General features: G+C 41.7%; 1 protein-coding gene across 3 annotated transcripts in view; it reads right to left on the reverse strand.

Moving 5' to 3' along the window:
- Positions 1-16,273, reverse strand: part of Tmem87b (transmembrane protein 87B) — a 39,599-nt gene extending 23,326 nt beyond the window's left edge. For all 3 annotated transcript variants that reach the window (XR_004770421.1, XM_027421844.2, XM_027421842.2), the window contains exons 1-9: positions 16,078-16,273; positions 11,507-11,567; positions 9,810-9,904; positions 7,672-7,803; positions 6,731-6,781; positions 5,198-5,288; positions 4,698-4,759; positions 4,325-4,508; positions 1,449-1,548 (exon numbers count right to left, since the gene is read on the reverse strand). Coding sequence is in view for 2 of the 3 variants with exons in the window: in XM_027421844.2 (XP_027277645.1) it covers positions 1,449-1,548; positions 4,325-4,508; positions 4,698-4,759; positions 5,198-5,288; positions 6,731-6,781; positions 7,672-7,803; positions 9,810-9,904; positions 11,507-11,567; positions 16,078-16,242 (941 nt within the window). In the remaining variant the exon portion in view is untranslated. The remainder of the gene's footprint in view (positions 1-1,448; positions 1,549-4,324; positions 4,509-4,697; positions 4,760-5,197; positions 5,289-6,730; positions 6,782-7,671; positions 7,804-9,809; positions 9,905-11,506; positions 11,568-16,077) is intronic.
- Between the last annotated feature and the right edge of the window lie 1,011 nt (positions 16,274-17,284).

The following is a 17,284-nucleotide window of genomic DNA, read 5'->3' on the forward strand; positions in this document are numbered from 1 at the left end:
TGGGAAAGTTATATATAACAGAACCCTTCAGGAAACACACTTGATGGAAAAAAAAAACCGTGTACCCCTTTAAGATAAAAACATAAGCTGCTGAGAAGCACCATTCCTACTTACCTTCCTGCCTTTAGGAGGGAAAGAACTGGGCAGAACTGTGTGTGGATAATGATCCCCTACTAGAAAGCCAACAAAACCAGGTTGGCTCTCGACACCATAAAAAGCTGAGCAATTTGGCTAATCCCTACTCTAGTGTTGTCTATCTACACTAGCCATGTTGGAAGTTATATGGGATAAAAAAATTTACTAAAGTGACCAGAACTCCAAGATATCTATGAGCTAAATTAGCCAATGATACATGAGAAATTGGGGCTTAAATGGAAGTAAACTATCTTAGTCCTTATGGTGGTCAGAACCCCTTACACCAGAGGGAATGGAAGATCAGAAGTAAGACAGTTAAGAAGGAAGGTCTGTAATTCCGAGACATAGCTGGGTTTCTATGTTTGCATCTGGGCTTAGATGGCAGTTTCTTTCCTTCTTTTTAAAAAATAATTTAAACCTGGTTTTGTTGGCTTATTTATTTCATGTGCATTTGTGTTTTTACCTGAATGTATGTCTGTGTAAAGGTGTTACAACCCCTGAAACTGGAGTTACAGGCAATTATGAGCTGCCATAATTGGTGCTGGGAACTGAATTGGGTCCTCTGGAAGAGCAGCCAGTGCTCTTAACTACTGAGCTACTCAGTAGTTAACTACTTAACTACCTCTCCAGCCCCTAGACAGCAGTTTCTAAACAGAGTCTCTATTGATATTGTGAATGAAACACCAGACACAGCAATGTTACCTCTGCCTGGATCCCAGAGTCAACCAAACCCAACTCCATCATTTGTTTTAATTTCACTCCCATCAACTCTTCAGGAAGGGCCTGGGAGCCTAATATCTTGGCACTAACTGTGCTCCCAAATACAATGAGAATCGACAAGAAAGCATAAAGAATGCAGATCCCTGAAGCCACATTCTTAGTACCATTTTCCCACTTCTGCCTTCGCTATGGAAACTTCAGAGCTCCTAGATTCCTCCTAGTGTTTTTTTATTAGCTGATGTCAGACTGCTTAAGAGATAAGGTATGGTGGCACATGCCTACAACCCCAACACTCTGGGAGGCTCAGGCCACCTTGGGCTACTGGGATTCAATTCAGGATCTTCATTTGGAGATAATATAAAATGGCTAGTCCATGCAAGTTTTTTTTTTTGAGACAGGGTTTCTCTGTGTAGCTTTGTAGACCAGGTTGGCCTCGAACTCACAGAGAGTTTTTTAAACCCATGCTCTTACAGAGTTTCCTCTTGGGGATTCAGATTGGGACATTGAGAAGTCCTGAGTTCCACAGAGGTCATGTGCATGGACTAAAACACTAGACTAGAGAGTCAGGAGTTGTTCAATGAAGCAATACTTACTTCACAATGCCATAACCCAAGCTCACAATGATCACAAGCAGGCGAGCCAATGTCCTCTTCACTGCAGATATCAACTCTGCAAATATCAGTAAACCTTGGGCTGAGGGGCAAGGAAAGAAAACAATTCATTATTTACACTCTTGGAGGCCAAATAAGACTCTAAAAATTATTATGTGCAATGCAATGACTCTGACCCTAGAGTAATTAGCCACATGTGACTTACAAGCCATTTAATCCAACTGATATTTCAGGCCTCAGTGAAGGCAGTACTACCTCCAGAAGACTCACCTCAAGTCTGATTAGCTCTATTAGGCAGTTTTCTTCCTCTTCTTTTTTGGTTTTTCGAGACAGAATTTCTCTGGGTAGCCTCGGCTATCCAGGTACTCACTCTGTAGACTAGACTGGCCTTGAACCCACAGAAATCCACCTGCCTCTGCCTCCCTGACTGTTGGGATTAAAGGTATGTGCTACCACTGCCCAGAGTAGGCAGTTTTCTTATGTCAACCTGAAGCCTACCAGAGCTCCCCTCCACCTACATCCCTCTTCAAGTCCAGCAAACATCTGAAAGTTATCATGCTCTCTGGAGTTCTCTTTTCTCCATGTGCCTTCATCATTTATTCACTTAAAATACATATTTATAGCAGTAAAGTGCTAGCCTAGAATGTGCAAGGCCCTGGGTTCAAATCTCAACATCACAAAAAGAAATGGAAGTATTCACTGTATTCCCAACTCTATGACTGTAATAATAAAAGAGTCATCTTGATCCCTATCTGCATAGATTTTGAACTCTGGTTAGGCCATGTAAGCAGACACAACTCAGCATGGGGAGTGCTACATGTGACACAGTAACCCTGGGACTAGGAGACGGAGCAACCTAATACATAATACATACTTGGGGGAGGCATAATTGGTCTGGAAAACTCACAAAAGGTGAATAAATTAGGACTAGAAGAGTAAGTGGACCTATATTGGGGAGGGAAGCATGAAGAAGGGAAAAGCATAGTATGTATGCAGCAGAGTGCAACATCAGATGCCAAGAAAAGAGCACAGGATAGAGACCAGGACCACTCATGGCTCTGGGAACTCTGTTATAGAGTCTAGACTTAATGCTGAAGGCAGTGGGAAGTCAACAGCAAAAAGAGAAGAGGTGGGTGGGACAGAGGCCGAGGCCAGGACCAGGACCAGGACCAGGACCACTCATGGCTCTGGGGACTGTTATGTAGTCTAGACTTAATGCTGAAAGCAGTGGGAAGTCAACAACAATAAATACAGAAGAGGAATTGGTAAACTATAGCCCAGGAGCTAAATCTAGCCTTGCATATTTATGTAAATCAAGTTTTATCATAACACAGACATGATTATTTGTTTATTGCTGTCTGTGGCTGCTTTTCACAATGGCAGAGCTGAGTGATTACAACAGAGACCATGGAGCTTGCAAAAATCAAAAATATCTAGTATATTGGCTTTTACAGACTGTTCAAACATACTGACAGTGACTCAGTTTCTTTGACAACCCCTCTGGTGACATCTTAGATAAAGGACTTGGATTCCCTGATGGTTGCAAATGGTACTTCATCTCTTCATGGATCTCTGGTTTTTGCTGTTTTCTTCAGTTCATACCACCCTTGTTCTCTCTCTCTAAGTAAGAGATCCTTACCAGAAGAGAAAGAGGATGAACTGCCTTCTCTGACACTCAGTCAGGTTTCAACCATTATCATCTAATACTACCCCAACCTACCCCTGACAGTGGTTGGGAAGGAATCTAGGGCCCATGTATGCTAGGCAAGTTATCTACCACTGGGATATACCCCAGCACTTTCTGACTTAGAACACACATGCAAACATCTGTGTGCATGTATACACAAGCAAATATACAGCAGGAACAGCTCTACTATGCAGACTCCATGTTGGACCTTTGTTGATAGTTCTTTGCAGATAAACTTTTAGCCTTTCTATTTTGATGAATTTCTAACACTCCTCAACAGAAATTAGTGTAATAACTTCATATGAACCCGTCACTCAGCTTCAATAAACAGCAACTTGAGTCCAAAGTGGTTTCAGGAGTATTTCAACTCAGTTCTTTTTTCCTGGAGTTGGTCAGCATCACTGTCTGTTAATGATCTATTTGTGATTATACTCAAAATGTCATTTTACCCCTTTGAAATCCTCTCCCTTTCCAAAGTGTCAGTGTAAGAATGAATCCTCACTTTTCTGGCCTATTTGCATCTATCTTCTACAAGCCTGAAGCACACATCTGAAATGTGTACCGGTATCCTTCCCAGTGTCAGACAGCCCACTGTGCAAACCATGGCAGTGCCTCCTTTAGCCATATAGAGGAAGCTCTTGCAGGGTGAAGAGGAGAGCACAGACTACAATACACACAACTCGGTGCTACTATTTTACTCTCTTCTTTTTCAAGGGAAGAGAAAAAAAAATCATAGAAGGAAAAATTTCAAAAGCATTGGCCACACCTAAGGTACCCTTACCCATGTCTTGTCTTGTTTTAATACCATTAAAGAATGGGAATTTTCTTTTTCCAGAAACAAAAGTGAAAACACAGTGTCCTGATTTACCACTCAACACTCTATTCCCCACTGTACCTCAGCTAGGCTGCTAGCAAGCAAGCTCATGGCTCCCGCAACAGTGCTGGAGTTGGACATGCACGTGCAGCCATGTCTGGCTCTTCAGTGAACACTGGAATGCCGCCTCATGCTTTCTTAGTAAGAGCTTTATGAACTGAGCCATCTCCCCAGCCTCCTGACATTCTCTTGTTGGGTTCCACCCTCACATCTATGTATAAAAGGGGCCCTTCTACAGCTCTGTTCACACTAGCTAAAATACACTACACATAACTCATGGAAATAGTCGAAACTTACTTGACAGTCCAGTGCTGTTGATGTTTTGGTATTCACTATAAAAAACTGCTTTTTCAAGCATTCCTAGGAAAATCACAGCTGCAATCCAGAACTGGATTCTTAATATATCTTTCCAGTAACAGGCAGACCACATCAGCCAGAGGACACCATAAAGTATGTAAACAATACACATCACCATGTAAAACTGCAGGGAGAGAAACAGTGTTAGCCTCTGACCCTCTAACTTGAGAGCTGACATCTCAGGAAACTCAGCCCCCACTTCATCTCCTCATCACTCTGGAAGCAGAAACAGAGGGCTTGTCAGAGCATATCTACAGAGAAGTTATACTACTGAACTCAAATTCCTTTGGAGAAAAGGATGAGACATACTCACAATCATTAGAGGCCAGTCTGACGCAGAGATGTATCCATGAGGTCCAACCATAGAAAGAGAAACTAGCGACAGCAGGAGGGAGGGAGGGAGAAGAAGAAATGTAAGAGTTAACTAATAATCAGGGTTTTGGTTTTGTTGTTTTGTTTTGTTCTTTAGGTTTCTTGAGACAGGGTTTCTCTCTGTAGCCCGGCCATCCTGGAACTCACTCTGTAGACCAGGCTGACCTTGAACTCACAGAAATCCACCTGCCTCTGCCTCCTGAGTACTGGGATTAAAGGCGAGTGCTACCATGCCTGGAAATAATCAAGGTTTTAAAAACATTTTAAACATAAGCTCATTTCTCCCTATTTACTAAAAAAACTATATTAGTATTAAGCATCAAGTTTTAAGTCTTTAAAATAGATGTATGACTAACAGATCTGTGTTTGAAAGACATGTTTTAAACAGACAATGCAGATTCACATTAATGACAAAAACTATAGGATAGGGGTTAACCATACCATTCAAATTCCAGACTGCATCTGTTTTTTCTGTTTTAATAGAAATGATGAAGATGTGGAAGCCATCTTTCTGGGTCTTGGCTACAACATCCTGCAATAGAGAGAATAAGTCTTTGTTCTTTAAGACAGATTATTATATGAGATACAGTTAAACAGTTAACACTTAAACAATTTTAATAACTCAACAGATAAAACAGAGGGAAGGAATGGCAGGCAGTGGAAGGAAAAACCCCACTGTAAAATTTTTTCTTACCCTACACCCCCATACCCAAGAGAGGGGAACAAATGGTTCTCATCCTCACTATCTTCCACTACTTATACTGCCACAGGTCCCCCTAAATCCTCATTCCATATTTTCTTTAATATTATCACTCAAATATTTATTCTGGGTTGGTCTTGGTGGCACATGACTTTAATACTTAGGAGGCAGAGGCAAGTGGATCTCTGTGGGTTTAAGGCCTGGTTGGTCTATATAAAGTTTCAGACTATCCAGGACTACAGAATGAAACCCTGTTTTAAAAGAAAAAACAAAAAACAAAACCTAATATTAGAATTGTCACATTCCATTCTAATATCACCAAGCATTCAATTTTAGGGAAATGTTGATTTTGAAAAATTGAGTTGAAGTGAGATAATGTCAAAAATAAGTCAGACTAGCCAGAGAGCTTGAGTCTGAGGCCAGTACGGGCAGCAGTAAGACCATGCCACAAAACAAAATGAAACCATAGAATTAATTATTCCTGTCTCCACAAAGGAAATGTCCCATCACCATCCCCAATAGGTATCAAAGTCCTTGAATGCTCAAGTCCTTCATATAAAATGCCATGGGATTTGCATAGTCTACACACACATCCTCCTGTATACTTAGAATCATCTCTAGGTTATTTCTAATACCTAACAGAATGTAAATGCTATGCAAACAGTTTTTATAGTGGATTGAAATGCCTGTAAAACAAACACAGCACAGTCCACACCTGTGAGTACTTTCTTCCTTTTATTTCCTACTCCTCCACATAACATAGTTTGTGCCAAGAGTCTGTCCCAGCCACTACTACAGTGAATGTCTTCCTATTAGATTTCTCTTTGGAATGGCTGAGGAAACGTGAAGTCAGTATATAAAAGCTAAATTTAAGCTCTCCTATGCCCAATTCAGTACCTACACATAATTCCTCCTGATCCTCTGTATTTCTTACTCAGCCTCTGCCTCTTAGTAATTCCCCCAAATGCCACAATTTCCCCCCTGCTGTGCTACACTCCTGTTGCTCATTGTACTATGACACAGCAGCCTACTGAAAACTGGAATTTTTTTTTAAAGAAAAAAAAAAAAAAACTGGCTGCAGAGCTAGTCTTCAAAGAGTTTTTTTTTTTTTAAAAAGCAGAAATAGTATATGCAAAATAGAAAAAAACCAAAATATATTAAAGTTTTTTTTCTTTTCCAACTTTAATAATTATCATTCTGCAAGTAGTCACCAGGTTGATTTTTCAATCTTACTATAATTTGTACATACTGAATTTAAAGACAAAAGAGTTTACCATTGATCCTTCTTGGCTTGAAACATTTCTGCTGCCTGTTAGTTCTTTATTCTAGAAAAGAGTAAAGTACCATTCTATATTACTGCAGATATTAATTCATTCTAAACAATGGATTTAATGTTTAAATTATCTAATTATAACAATTATCTAAAAACAATCCATTCTAAATTACTATATTTCTATGGAGAAAAGTAGTTTTCAATAATTAAGACAAAAGTGTTAGAAGAAAACAGCTTTAAAAGTTAAATACCAGAGAGCAAGTCTCATTGTACTCTGAACATGAATTAACAAAGTTCTTTTACAGGGCTGAGAGATGGCTCGACAGTTAAGAGCCTGAATGCTCCTCCAGGGGACCAGGGTTCAATTCCTAGCACCCACATGGCAGCTCACAACTGTTTGTATCTCCAGTTCTAGGGGATCTGGCATCCTCTCACATACATGCAGGCAACACATCAATGCACATAAAATAAAAATAAAGTTTTAAAACATGCTACATTTAAAATAACAAAATTCTTCTGCTTAAAAAATGCTTCCTTGGCGGGGCAGTAGTGGCACATGCTTTTAGTCCCAGCATCCGGGAGGCAGAGGCAGGCGGATCTCTGTGAGTTTGAGGCCAGCCTGGTCTCCAGAGCAAGTGCCAGGATAGGCTCCAAAGCTACACAGAGAAACTGTGTCTCGAAAAAAACAACAAAAAAAAAAAAACAGCCTCGTCTACATAGAGAGTTCCAGATCAGTCAGTACTACATACTGAGACTGTCTCCAAAAAAGAATAAAAAGGAAGAGAATACCAATTTCTTTCTTACACATGCAAAAACTAAAACCAAGACTTAAAGACAAGCACCTTCCTTTCTGAAAACACTGACAAAACATTATTCAAGCCTGATGTAGTATTCACTTCAAATAAAATAAGTTGATTTTAACATGGCAAGGCAGATACTCACATTTAATGAGGGAAATGCCTGTAAATCACTGTTGCAATCTAAGTTTTCACTTTTTGTTGTCCAACAGTCAATGTTCTTGAAATAAGCACAGAAGTCCGTATCAGCATTAAGTGCATGTTTTTGTGACAGCTCCTATTCAAGGAAAAATTCTAGGTTATAATTTACTTGTATAATTTTTTTCTTAGAAGAAATAAAACTTCATATTTAAAGAATACTAAGAATTAATTCAGTTTGGAATATTTGAAAACCATGTAATAAAACAAAATACCAAAGAGAAAAAAAATTAACTATGATTGGAAGTATAACTGAGGTGATCATACCATTTTAGCCATTCCAGTGTGTTTGTACCCATTATCAAGTACAATCATGGACTTAAGAGATTAAGATACTATTATAGGGGGCCATGGGTGCATGACTGTTAACCCCAGACCATGAAGACTGAAGCAGGATAAAAGGCTATTCAATACTAGCCTGGGACACACAGAGAAACTGTTTCAAAAAAACAAAACAATAGCCAGGAGTAGTGGTGCACATCTTTAATATCAGTACTGTGGAGACAGAGGCAGGTAGATCTCTAAGTTCAAGACCAGCTTAGTTAAGTTCCAAGCCAAACAAGGGTACATAATGTAATCCTGCTTCAAGACAAAACAAAAATCAATATGCTACCACAAAGAAATAGCTTCCAGAAAAATAAAGAATGCCCTAGGATTACTTAAGTTTAATCCTATATGTAAGAAATGTTACAGAGAAAGAGAAGAGCAGTTAATTATAAAAAAGTAGAAAGCAAATGGTAAATAAAGCAAAAGCAGCTAACCTAACCCACCACTTTTGGACAAACAACAGAAGAATAAGTTAAGCCACTAACAGAAGCACCCAGTCTTGGAAGAATTGCCTCTCACAGACCAAATACAAGACAACTGGAGCAGAGCAAATAAAAAGATTCATTGTCTTTGGGACACACAGGGAGACTCTATCTCAAAAACAAAACAAAACAAAACAAACATCAACAACAACAAAAAACAATAGCTAGGAATAATGGGACATAAATTTAATTCCAGCACTTGGGAGGTAGAGTAGGAGTTTGAGGCCAGCCTAGTCTACAAAGACAGTTCTAGGATAGCCCAGGGCTACATAGAAAGACCTTATCTTGAAAAAAACAAAAACATTAAAAAAAAACAATAAAAATTAACTGATCATGTCCTATAATCAAAGTAAAAAATGAATGTGTCCATACTGTTGCCTGGGACCAATTAAAAAAAAAAACAGAAGAAACAAGGTAGCTCATTCACAAAGGAAAATGCTAAGACACATAAAAGAAAAATGGAAATAATAAAATCATTGTTAGGCTGCTAAATGAATGGATAGATATTTGATTTAAAAAAAAACGGACATTTATATAGCTATAAAAATTCTGTCTCACACACCAACAAAAAGTAGTAACTGTACAGTGGAGGGATCAACAAATACATCCTCTAGCAACTGAATTAACATCACCAAACACAACTCGATATTGTGTGGGATGCCTGGAATCGGATTGTGAAGAAGCAGAGCTAGTCAAACTGAGGGTTATTTTGCTCTAAATGAAAAGACAGCACTAATAAAATGGAAACCCAACATTACTCAGGACAGAAATCAAACATATAATGGAGAGGCTTTCTAAACAATGGTCATGAGACTCGTCAAAGAGCACCCTGCAAGGGGTTACAAGGAGTCCCTCTTATCCAGGAGAGGAGACGCCTAGCCTTAGCACAGCCTCTTTCTTCCTCTCTGTTCTTCCTCAGACACTGATTTGAATTCACGAAATCTACTTGCCCTCCTAAGGCTCTGGATTCCCAGCAACTCATTAATTGAATGATGTGAAAGTTCAATTTCCTTCTCAAATTAAGTTGACTAATCATAGCCCTTTATCAATGGCTGCTACAAGCCTGATTCAAACATTTTTTATAAGATACCTCAAAAGGACATTATAAAACTTAGTTTTGTTAAGAAGCACATACTTAAATCCCCAAACCAATTTGGAGCACTTCTAAAATTGTGAGCTCCACTTCTAGTCTATTCACCTGGTGTGCTATTAAACCTTTTTATTTATAATTTTTCCTCCACAGTTTTGTACGAATTAAAGACTTGTTTTCACTTACCTCCTCCAGGTCAGAGTATTCATTGTGACAGGTGTGATACTTCAAATGCCACTCTATGGTAAACTTCACAGGTCCAGAACAACTGAATGATTTCACTGTTGAGACAAACAGTTTTATTGCACATAATAACAGTCTAGTATGAACTTCAGACTTCAAGAATGCTGTCTGAAACTGGCTGTTTTAATGGTAACATGAGCAAAACATTACCTAATCTCTCTAAATCACTGCAAAATGAGAAGGATAAATTCATTAAATTTTAACAGCTGGCCAGAACTTGCTACAACTATTCAAATGTAAGTTCGATGTTGTAATCAACTAAGCATCCAGGCTTGCCCAGCTATGGCTTTTCTAGGTCTAACGTATTCTCTCACTCACTCATCCAAACCACATTGAATTCCTTGCTGTACACCAGGAAAGGCCAGCAGCTAACAAGAATGAAATTGATGAACTAAAGTGCTGTGAGAATTAACAAGTGGGTGCTGTGAGAAGCCCAAGAGGCTGAGAACAGGGTGTCAAGGGCACTGGCCACCTGACCTGGTCTAGGGCTAAGGCATGTTACCTGGAGGAAGAAAAGCAGGAATTAGTCAAGTGAAGAGGGGGGTAAAGAGATGCACTCAAGCCTAGTCTAAGTGTGAGCCCAGACCAAACATGACTGCCTAGATACGGTTCAAACAGACCAAGCAGTATGACCTTTAGTTTGAATACCATAAAGCACCTCCAATGCTTAAAGTCCTAGGTGGTGTGATTAAGACTGAAAAGGGCTAGGTCTAAAGCCAGAGAAAGCTCTTGTTGGGAGTATCTATGCTACTACAGCTGGCTTCCCCAGAGCAAGCTATCAGGAAAGGGCAGAGAAGCCAGAATATCTTTTCAAAACATAGCCTTGGATTTTAAGAGCAACTTTGTAGAACGTGGTGGATGATGAGTACCAGAAGGTGAGGATCACCTTAAAAGATGGTAGCCCAAACAGAGCCCATAGATAAGGCCGATAGAATTTTAGGGAAAAAAAAATCATTTCTTGCAAATAACTAAGCTTAGAATAAACAAAATTCTACAATATTAGGATTAGTTCAAAACAAAACATTCAGTATTGTAGACTATGATTTTAATTAGGCAAAGACTGTTACATTTGTGTATGCTGCAGAATATTACTTTAACTGTGTAAAGGTGTGTTACTTTTGTTTATGCTGCATTTGTTTAATTACACAAAGATGTGCTGTATTTGTTTCACCTTGCCTGCCTAAGGCACTTGATTGGTCTAATAAAGAGCTGAATGACCAACAGCTAGGCAGGAGAAAGGATAGACAGGGCTGGCAGGCAGAGAGAATAAGTAGGAGAACTCTAGGCTTGAGAGAGAAAAAAGAACAAGGAAGGAAGAGAAAATAAGGGTCATGCCTGGGGCAAGAAGTCAGACAAGACTTAGAGAAGTAGTGAAAGTAAGGCATACAGAAGAAAGGTAGTAAACCCTGAGGCAAAAGGTAGATAAAGAGAAACAGTCTAATTTAAATTAAAAGAGCTAGCCAGAAATGTGCTAAAGCTAGGCCAAGCATTCAAAGCGATAAGTCTCTGTGTCATGATTTGGGAGCTGACTGGTGGCTTAAAAGAAAAGGCCAGGTATAATTCAGCTTAATGTATCTTACATTAGTTTATATTAATGTACATATTTATAATATATCAAAATTGTATATTAATATACTTACCAGAAAACTTGATCTCAGTAGAGTTAAACATAGTTTTCCTAAATATCAAAGGTCCTGATTTCTAAAGTGAAAAACAAATACAGAAAAATCTTAGTTAAAGCTTTCTTTATTGTTTAAACGTAGCTTTATCTTCTAAATACAGAACACTAGTCCTTGTGACACCGTCTAATCAGAGTGATTATATTTTAAAGGTTCCACACCTAGCCTTCAAGTCAAGACATTTTAAAAATGCAAAACTGGGTCTAGAGAGACGGCTGGGTAGTTTAAAATGCCTACTGTTCTTGTAGAGGACTAGAGTTAAGCTCCCAGCACCCATATCACAAGGCTCACAACTGCCTATAACTCCAGCTCCAGGGGATCTGTGCCTCTTCAGACCTCTGCAGGTACCTGCATTCATGTACACATTCCCCCATCCCATATACATAATTAAAAATTATATATAAATCTTTAAAATGTAAAATTGACTGTATCTCTTGCTGGCTTAAAATCTCATTGCTGTGTTTATTCCCTAGTTGTTGTAAGGATCAGAAGTAGTGGTCCTGCCTTCGAAGATCATGAGTTCAACGCCATCCTGGGTCACACAGTGAACTCTGGAAAAAAACAAAACAAAACAAAACAAAAAAAAACGAAAGACCTCAAAAAGTCGAAACTGGAGCTTGGTGATACACAAGACAGAGGGCTCTGGCCATTATGGTCAGTGTTGCTTGGGCATAATACAAAACTGCACATTGCATGATGTTCTCTTGGCATCAAAGTTAAAAGTATTTTCAATAAATTACATTCCTCTGCAAATTGATTTTGTTTACCACTGTACTTACAGCAGGCCAAAAATCCTGCAGACCCCACACAATCAAAGCCTGCTTGCCTCTCCAGCAATGTTTCGTTTCTGGAAAACTGCTGCTGGGACCTCAGCAGTCAACCTGAAAACTGCAAACCCCTCTCGTGCTACTTAGCTCCTTCTTACCTCAAGAACCAACTCAAAATCTCTTTCCTGGCTGGGAGTATGTAGCTAGCGAGTCTGTTTAGCATGCTTCCAACCCTGGGTGTGCTCCCCAGTGACCCCATACCTCCTTTATGCGGTCTCTAGTAGCCACCTTGCTTCACAACGATAACCACAATTAAAGTCAAACACTTCTTCCCAAGAATAAAAATCCCGCAAGAAGGGACCATGCTAAATGAAAGAACAGTAAGGAATTATAGAGCACTGGTAGGACAGGTCACTCTTTTTGGTAACCATTTCCCCTCCCCAACAGTTCCCACAATAATAAAATCAGCAGCCCAGATCCCTCCTCTGATCTCGAAGATACATACAGTCATGGATATGTACATCAGGCACATTACACTAACCTGCATTGACCAGGCACACTCCTCTCTGTTCTCACCAAGTCTTACACTGTCTGCTGTGAAGATCAAGCCCTCCCGTGACCTAAGCCATCACTCCCTCGCTTCCACCCCAACCCCCAGCACAGGCCTATTTACAGCACTCGCTTCCCGTGTTTAGTTCTTCCACATCTACCAACATGGTGCCATGCTGCCCCTCAACATTTCTGCTTTGACCTCAACAGTATAACTGGCTCTTCTGTCTCCAGACCTGAGCCTACCATTTATCATTAGGTGGCAGCCAGAATAATTAGCAGTTTGCCAAAATCCCTGTAATGGCTCTCTGTTATTCATATCCAAAACTAGCGACTGATGATCCCAGGGCTTAATCAACCCCCGTAGTGATATATTCACCCCCCCCACACACCTGCAGTACTGACCACACCCTTTTGGGTGGTCACAGGTGCGGACTTGACCAGTTAAAAGGAATAGAATTGGGGCTCAGAGGCCCCTTTGGTCTCGGAGAGCATCTGGGTAGCAAGGTCTGCACCCTTGGAGCAGGAGACCACGACAGCTATTTGCTTCCTGTGTAAGTTCTTTTCTCCTGATAAACTCCACTTCATCTTACTGGGTCAAGCATCCTTATTTTCACACCCATAACCCCCAAATGGGGTGAGGGGGTATATCTGGCCCATGATGAGCAATTAAAAAAAAACCAAAAACAAACAAAAAAACTTCCAAGTTAGGTGACATAATACACATACTGTTTCAAGCTTCACTTAAAGGAGTTCTGGCAATTCTGAACCATAGCATCTCCTCATCTGGAGTCAAATGACAGTTACTCTATATAGCTGGCTTTCCTTCCTGAGGGAAGAGGGTAGTCTAAGCTCAAGAAGCTTACAAGGCAGACAAGGGCCTTCCCTGAAATTACAGCAGCAGGGAACAGTTGCTGGGATGTTGTAGCTGCCTACAAGTTGTATGGTGGATCTTTAGTCACATAGCTCTGAGATCTTAGCCATGCTAGGGGCACCCTTGTTCTTATGAGTAACCCCAAGGTACTCATTGGTTCGTTCACTAAGATGGACTTCCATAGAGTTGTTGCTTTCACCTGTCACTGTCCTATTAGAAACAGTCTCTGAGGGAAAGTCACATAACAGTTACCAATTTCAAGAGACATGCTATCCAAACTCAGCTTACTTCAGACACGATCTATCTCAGCCCTGCAGGTCCTGTAGTTTTAAAACTGAAGTCTAGTGAGGAAAGCCTATGGTGACCTTAGTCCCCCACCTTCCAGAACTTCATTCAATAAAAACACCAAGAATTACCCACACTGCTAATGCTCCACTCCTTTTCTTAAAAGGAGATACCTCTTCATCTTTTCAGACTAGCTATACATCTCCACAAATCAGGGTAAGCTGGCTCCATCAGTACTTGAATACTAATATCCCAAGAATGCTATGGTATACTAAGTATCTGCTCATAAATGTGCTGTTCCCAATATTGTGTTAGCTCCTTGAGATGAGAAAACATCATATCGAAAGTCATCTTTGCAAGAGTAATAACCAATCTAGTACATGGTATAAGGTGGTGCTTGTTATGCAATGATTTTTTTTTTTTTTTTTTGGTTTTTCCAGACAGGGTTTCTCTGTGTAGCTTTGGAGCCCATCCTGGCACTTGATCTGTAAACCAGGCTGGCCTTGAACTCAAAGAGATCAGCCTGCCTCTGCCTCTGCCTCATGAGTGCTGGTATTAAAAGCATGCCACCAATGCCCGGCTATTTAATGATTTTTATATCTAAAAGAACTTATTTTTTCTTTTGAGGAATTCACAAAACAAATGAAAGCCTCATTCTCTCTGTTCTAAAAGACAAATTCTGACAATTTAAGAAGAAAGCAATCAACCTGCTTTTTGCAAAGAAAAGCTTGCTGATGCTCCTGAGCTACATAGGAAATAAACTCAGCCTGACCACCACACATGACAGTCAAGAAAGAAACTCTGCTTGTCAAAAGATCCTGTCATTCTTCCCTGTGGGACTCTCACTATAAAGTATGCTCAGCAAAGATCTTTGCAGACATGCTCAAGTAGAGTAACAGTTTTCACGTAGTTAATTCACTTGCATTGTTTTTACTTGGAGTTTACAAACACTGCCTTAATCACATTCACTACAGAGGCAGTGGGAAACTGTGAAGTGTGCTTCCACAAAAGTTGCTTTCTATTGATGAGAAGTTCAGCAATTGAGATGGGCAGCCCCTGTCATTGGTATGTCTGCAACACAGGGCACCGACTCAGAACAATCTTCAAAGAAATGCTACTGAGCCAGGATACAGAAACAAGCCTATCTTTGATCCTCTGTAGCTTTGTGTTTGGAAGCGTGTGCAGCTTCTGATATTACTTTAGGTTGCAGAAATAGAAATTTCATCTTTAAAAGCTGGACGTCGTCTCAATGCACCCCAAGCAAATCTGGGTGAGTCATCTGACTCCAGAGAAATTCTAGAGACAATGCCACTTCCTGAGATCCCTATCTCTTTTGCAAGACTTTCCATAATTCGGCCCCTGCATTTCCCCACATCTTTTAGCCACACAGAACGTCAAGCTCTCTAACGGCCTGCCCAGTTAAGGAAATTTTCATCCACTCAAGCCTCCAGACTTGCCTTTTAAATACTCCTAAGCACACACCTTGCCCCGCCTACACACGTAGAAGTCCCTGAACTGTGATAGGAGCGCTAAAGAACACATACAAGCCCAAGTAAATAAAATAGAGGCGAGGTGGTGACTGTGTGCATGACTATAGAGCACATTAAATGTGCACTCTAACAGAAGGGGTAGACAAACCTCTCTGGGGTCTTAAGCAGTAATCTAGCCGAAGGATCAGTCTCAACGATGCCGCTGGGAATGCAGAGACTGGGGGCTCTGATCAGAACAAATAAAGGCATGATCTAGACACACCGTGTCAGGGCACAGTGAGAGTTCAGGACAAGCGGGTGGAGAGTCTCGCGAACAGCAAGAGCATTTGGAAGGGGAAGCCGGCCTAAGGACAACTGGGATCGCTCTTCCCTGAAGCCCACGTCCGGCAGAGGGGTGGGGACGCTCCTTTCCTAGAGCTCAGTCAGACAATGGGTTCAGGAAGCCTGTCACTGGACCCACCACTGTGGGTGAACAAGCCCAAGGCCAGACCGGTGCGCGGGCGGAGCTACCCTGCCAGGGCCCTGGGAGCCTGAGAAGCGCCACGCCTCAGTCCCCAGAGTACTCACGTCATTGACGGTCCTCGTCCAAAGCCCGAGCTCAGGGACGGCGTCGACAGCCGCCGGGGCCCAGCACAGGAGGCACAGGGCAACGCGCAGCAGCTGGGCCGGGGCAGGCAGGCGGCCCAGGAGGCCGGGAGGGAGCCAAGCTGAAGAGCGACAGGCGGCAGCCATCTTGACGCGGAAGCCGCACCTGCGCTCCCGGAACCGGCCACGCCCCGGGGCCGCACCTGGCGCAGTTCCGCCCCTAAAGGGCGGGCCCGCTGCGGGCGGGCGGGGAAAGGAAGCTTGAGCGGGAGTGCAGAGGGCGCCTTGGGCTGAGGCAAGGCGGCGCCGTTAGTCTGGGAAGCAGGGCGGGACCTGGAGGTGGCTTCAGGCCTGGGAGAAACAGAGGAAGCGTGGAGGGGAGGGACCAGAGTGGGAAGAAGGACCGGCTGGCCCGGGAAGGGGGCGGGGCCGAGGAGGAGGCGGGGCTCAGGCGGTGAGGCCAGGAATGAGGCGGGGCCAAGAGTTTAATTAGGGAGGGTTTATGGACGCGGGGCGTGGTAAGGAGGCGGGGCCTTCCGGGGGAGTTGGGGAAAGGCAGGACTGCAACCAGATTAAAGAGCCGGGTGGGCGGAACCATAAACTGTTTGGAAGGGAAGCTTGAGTGTGGGAAGGGGGAGGCGGGGCAAGGGGCGAGGAGAGGAAAAGGAGGAAAAAGAGGCAGGGCCTGCAAGGAGGTTAGAAAGGAAAGACCTGGTCTGGACGATAATGGGGCTCTCTAATGAGGAGTTGGCACAAATGAAGGTCCCATTGGAGCATCTTGGGAGTTCAAAGACTGCCTAAGCTATATAGCAGGCTTGAGGCCAGCGTGAGCTACATGAGACCTTGTCTAAGAGCAAAACAAAACAACAGATCGTTTGTTAAATAACCATCCAGATGAGCTCTAAAGGAAAAAAAAAATCGTTTCTGGAGCAATAGTCAGATCTCACCAGTAGGTGGCACTGGTAAACTAATAATGTTTTATATAAACTTACTCTTCCCTGGTGGTCTTTCTAGTCCCCATTAGATAACAGTTGTTATCTTCAGTAGGACTTGTTGTCCATATTTCTAATTTACTTACTTTTAGTTAAGTAATTATTTTTCAAGCACATTTGAGTTTACAGTGAAGTAAAGAGAAATGTCTCTCTAGAGAGTTCTAAGATCACCCTGGTCCCCCCAGCAATCTCCCCTC

Source organism: Cricetulus griseus, chromosome 6 (assembly GCF_003668045.3).
Source record: "Cricetulus griseus strain 17A/GY chromosome 6, alternate assembly CriGri-PICRH-1.0, whole genome shotgun sequence".
NCBI lineage: Eukaryota > Metazoa > Chordata > Mammalia > Rodentia > Cricetidae > Cricetulus > Cricetulus griseus.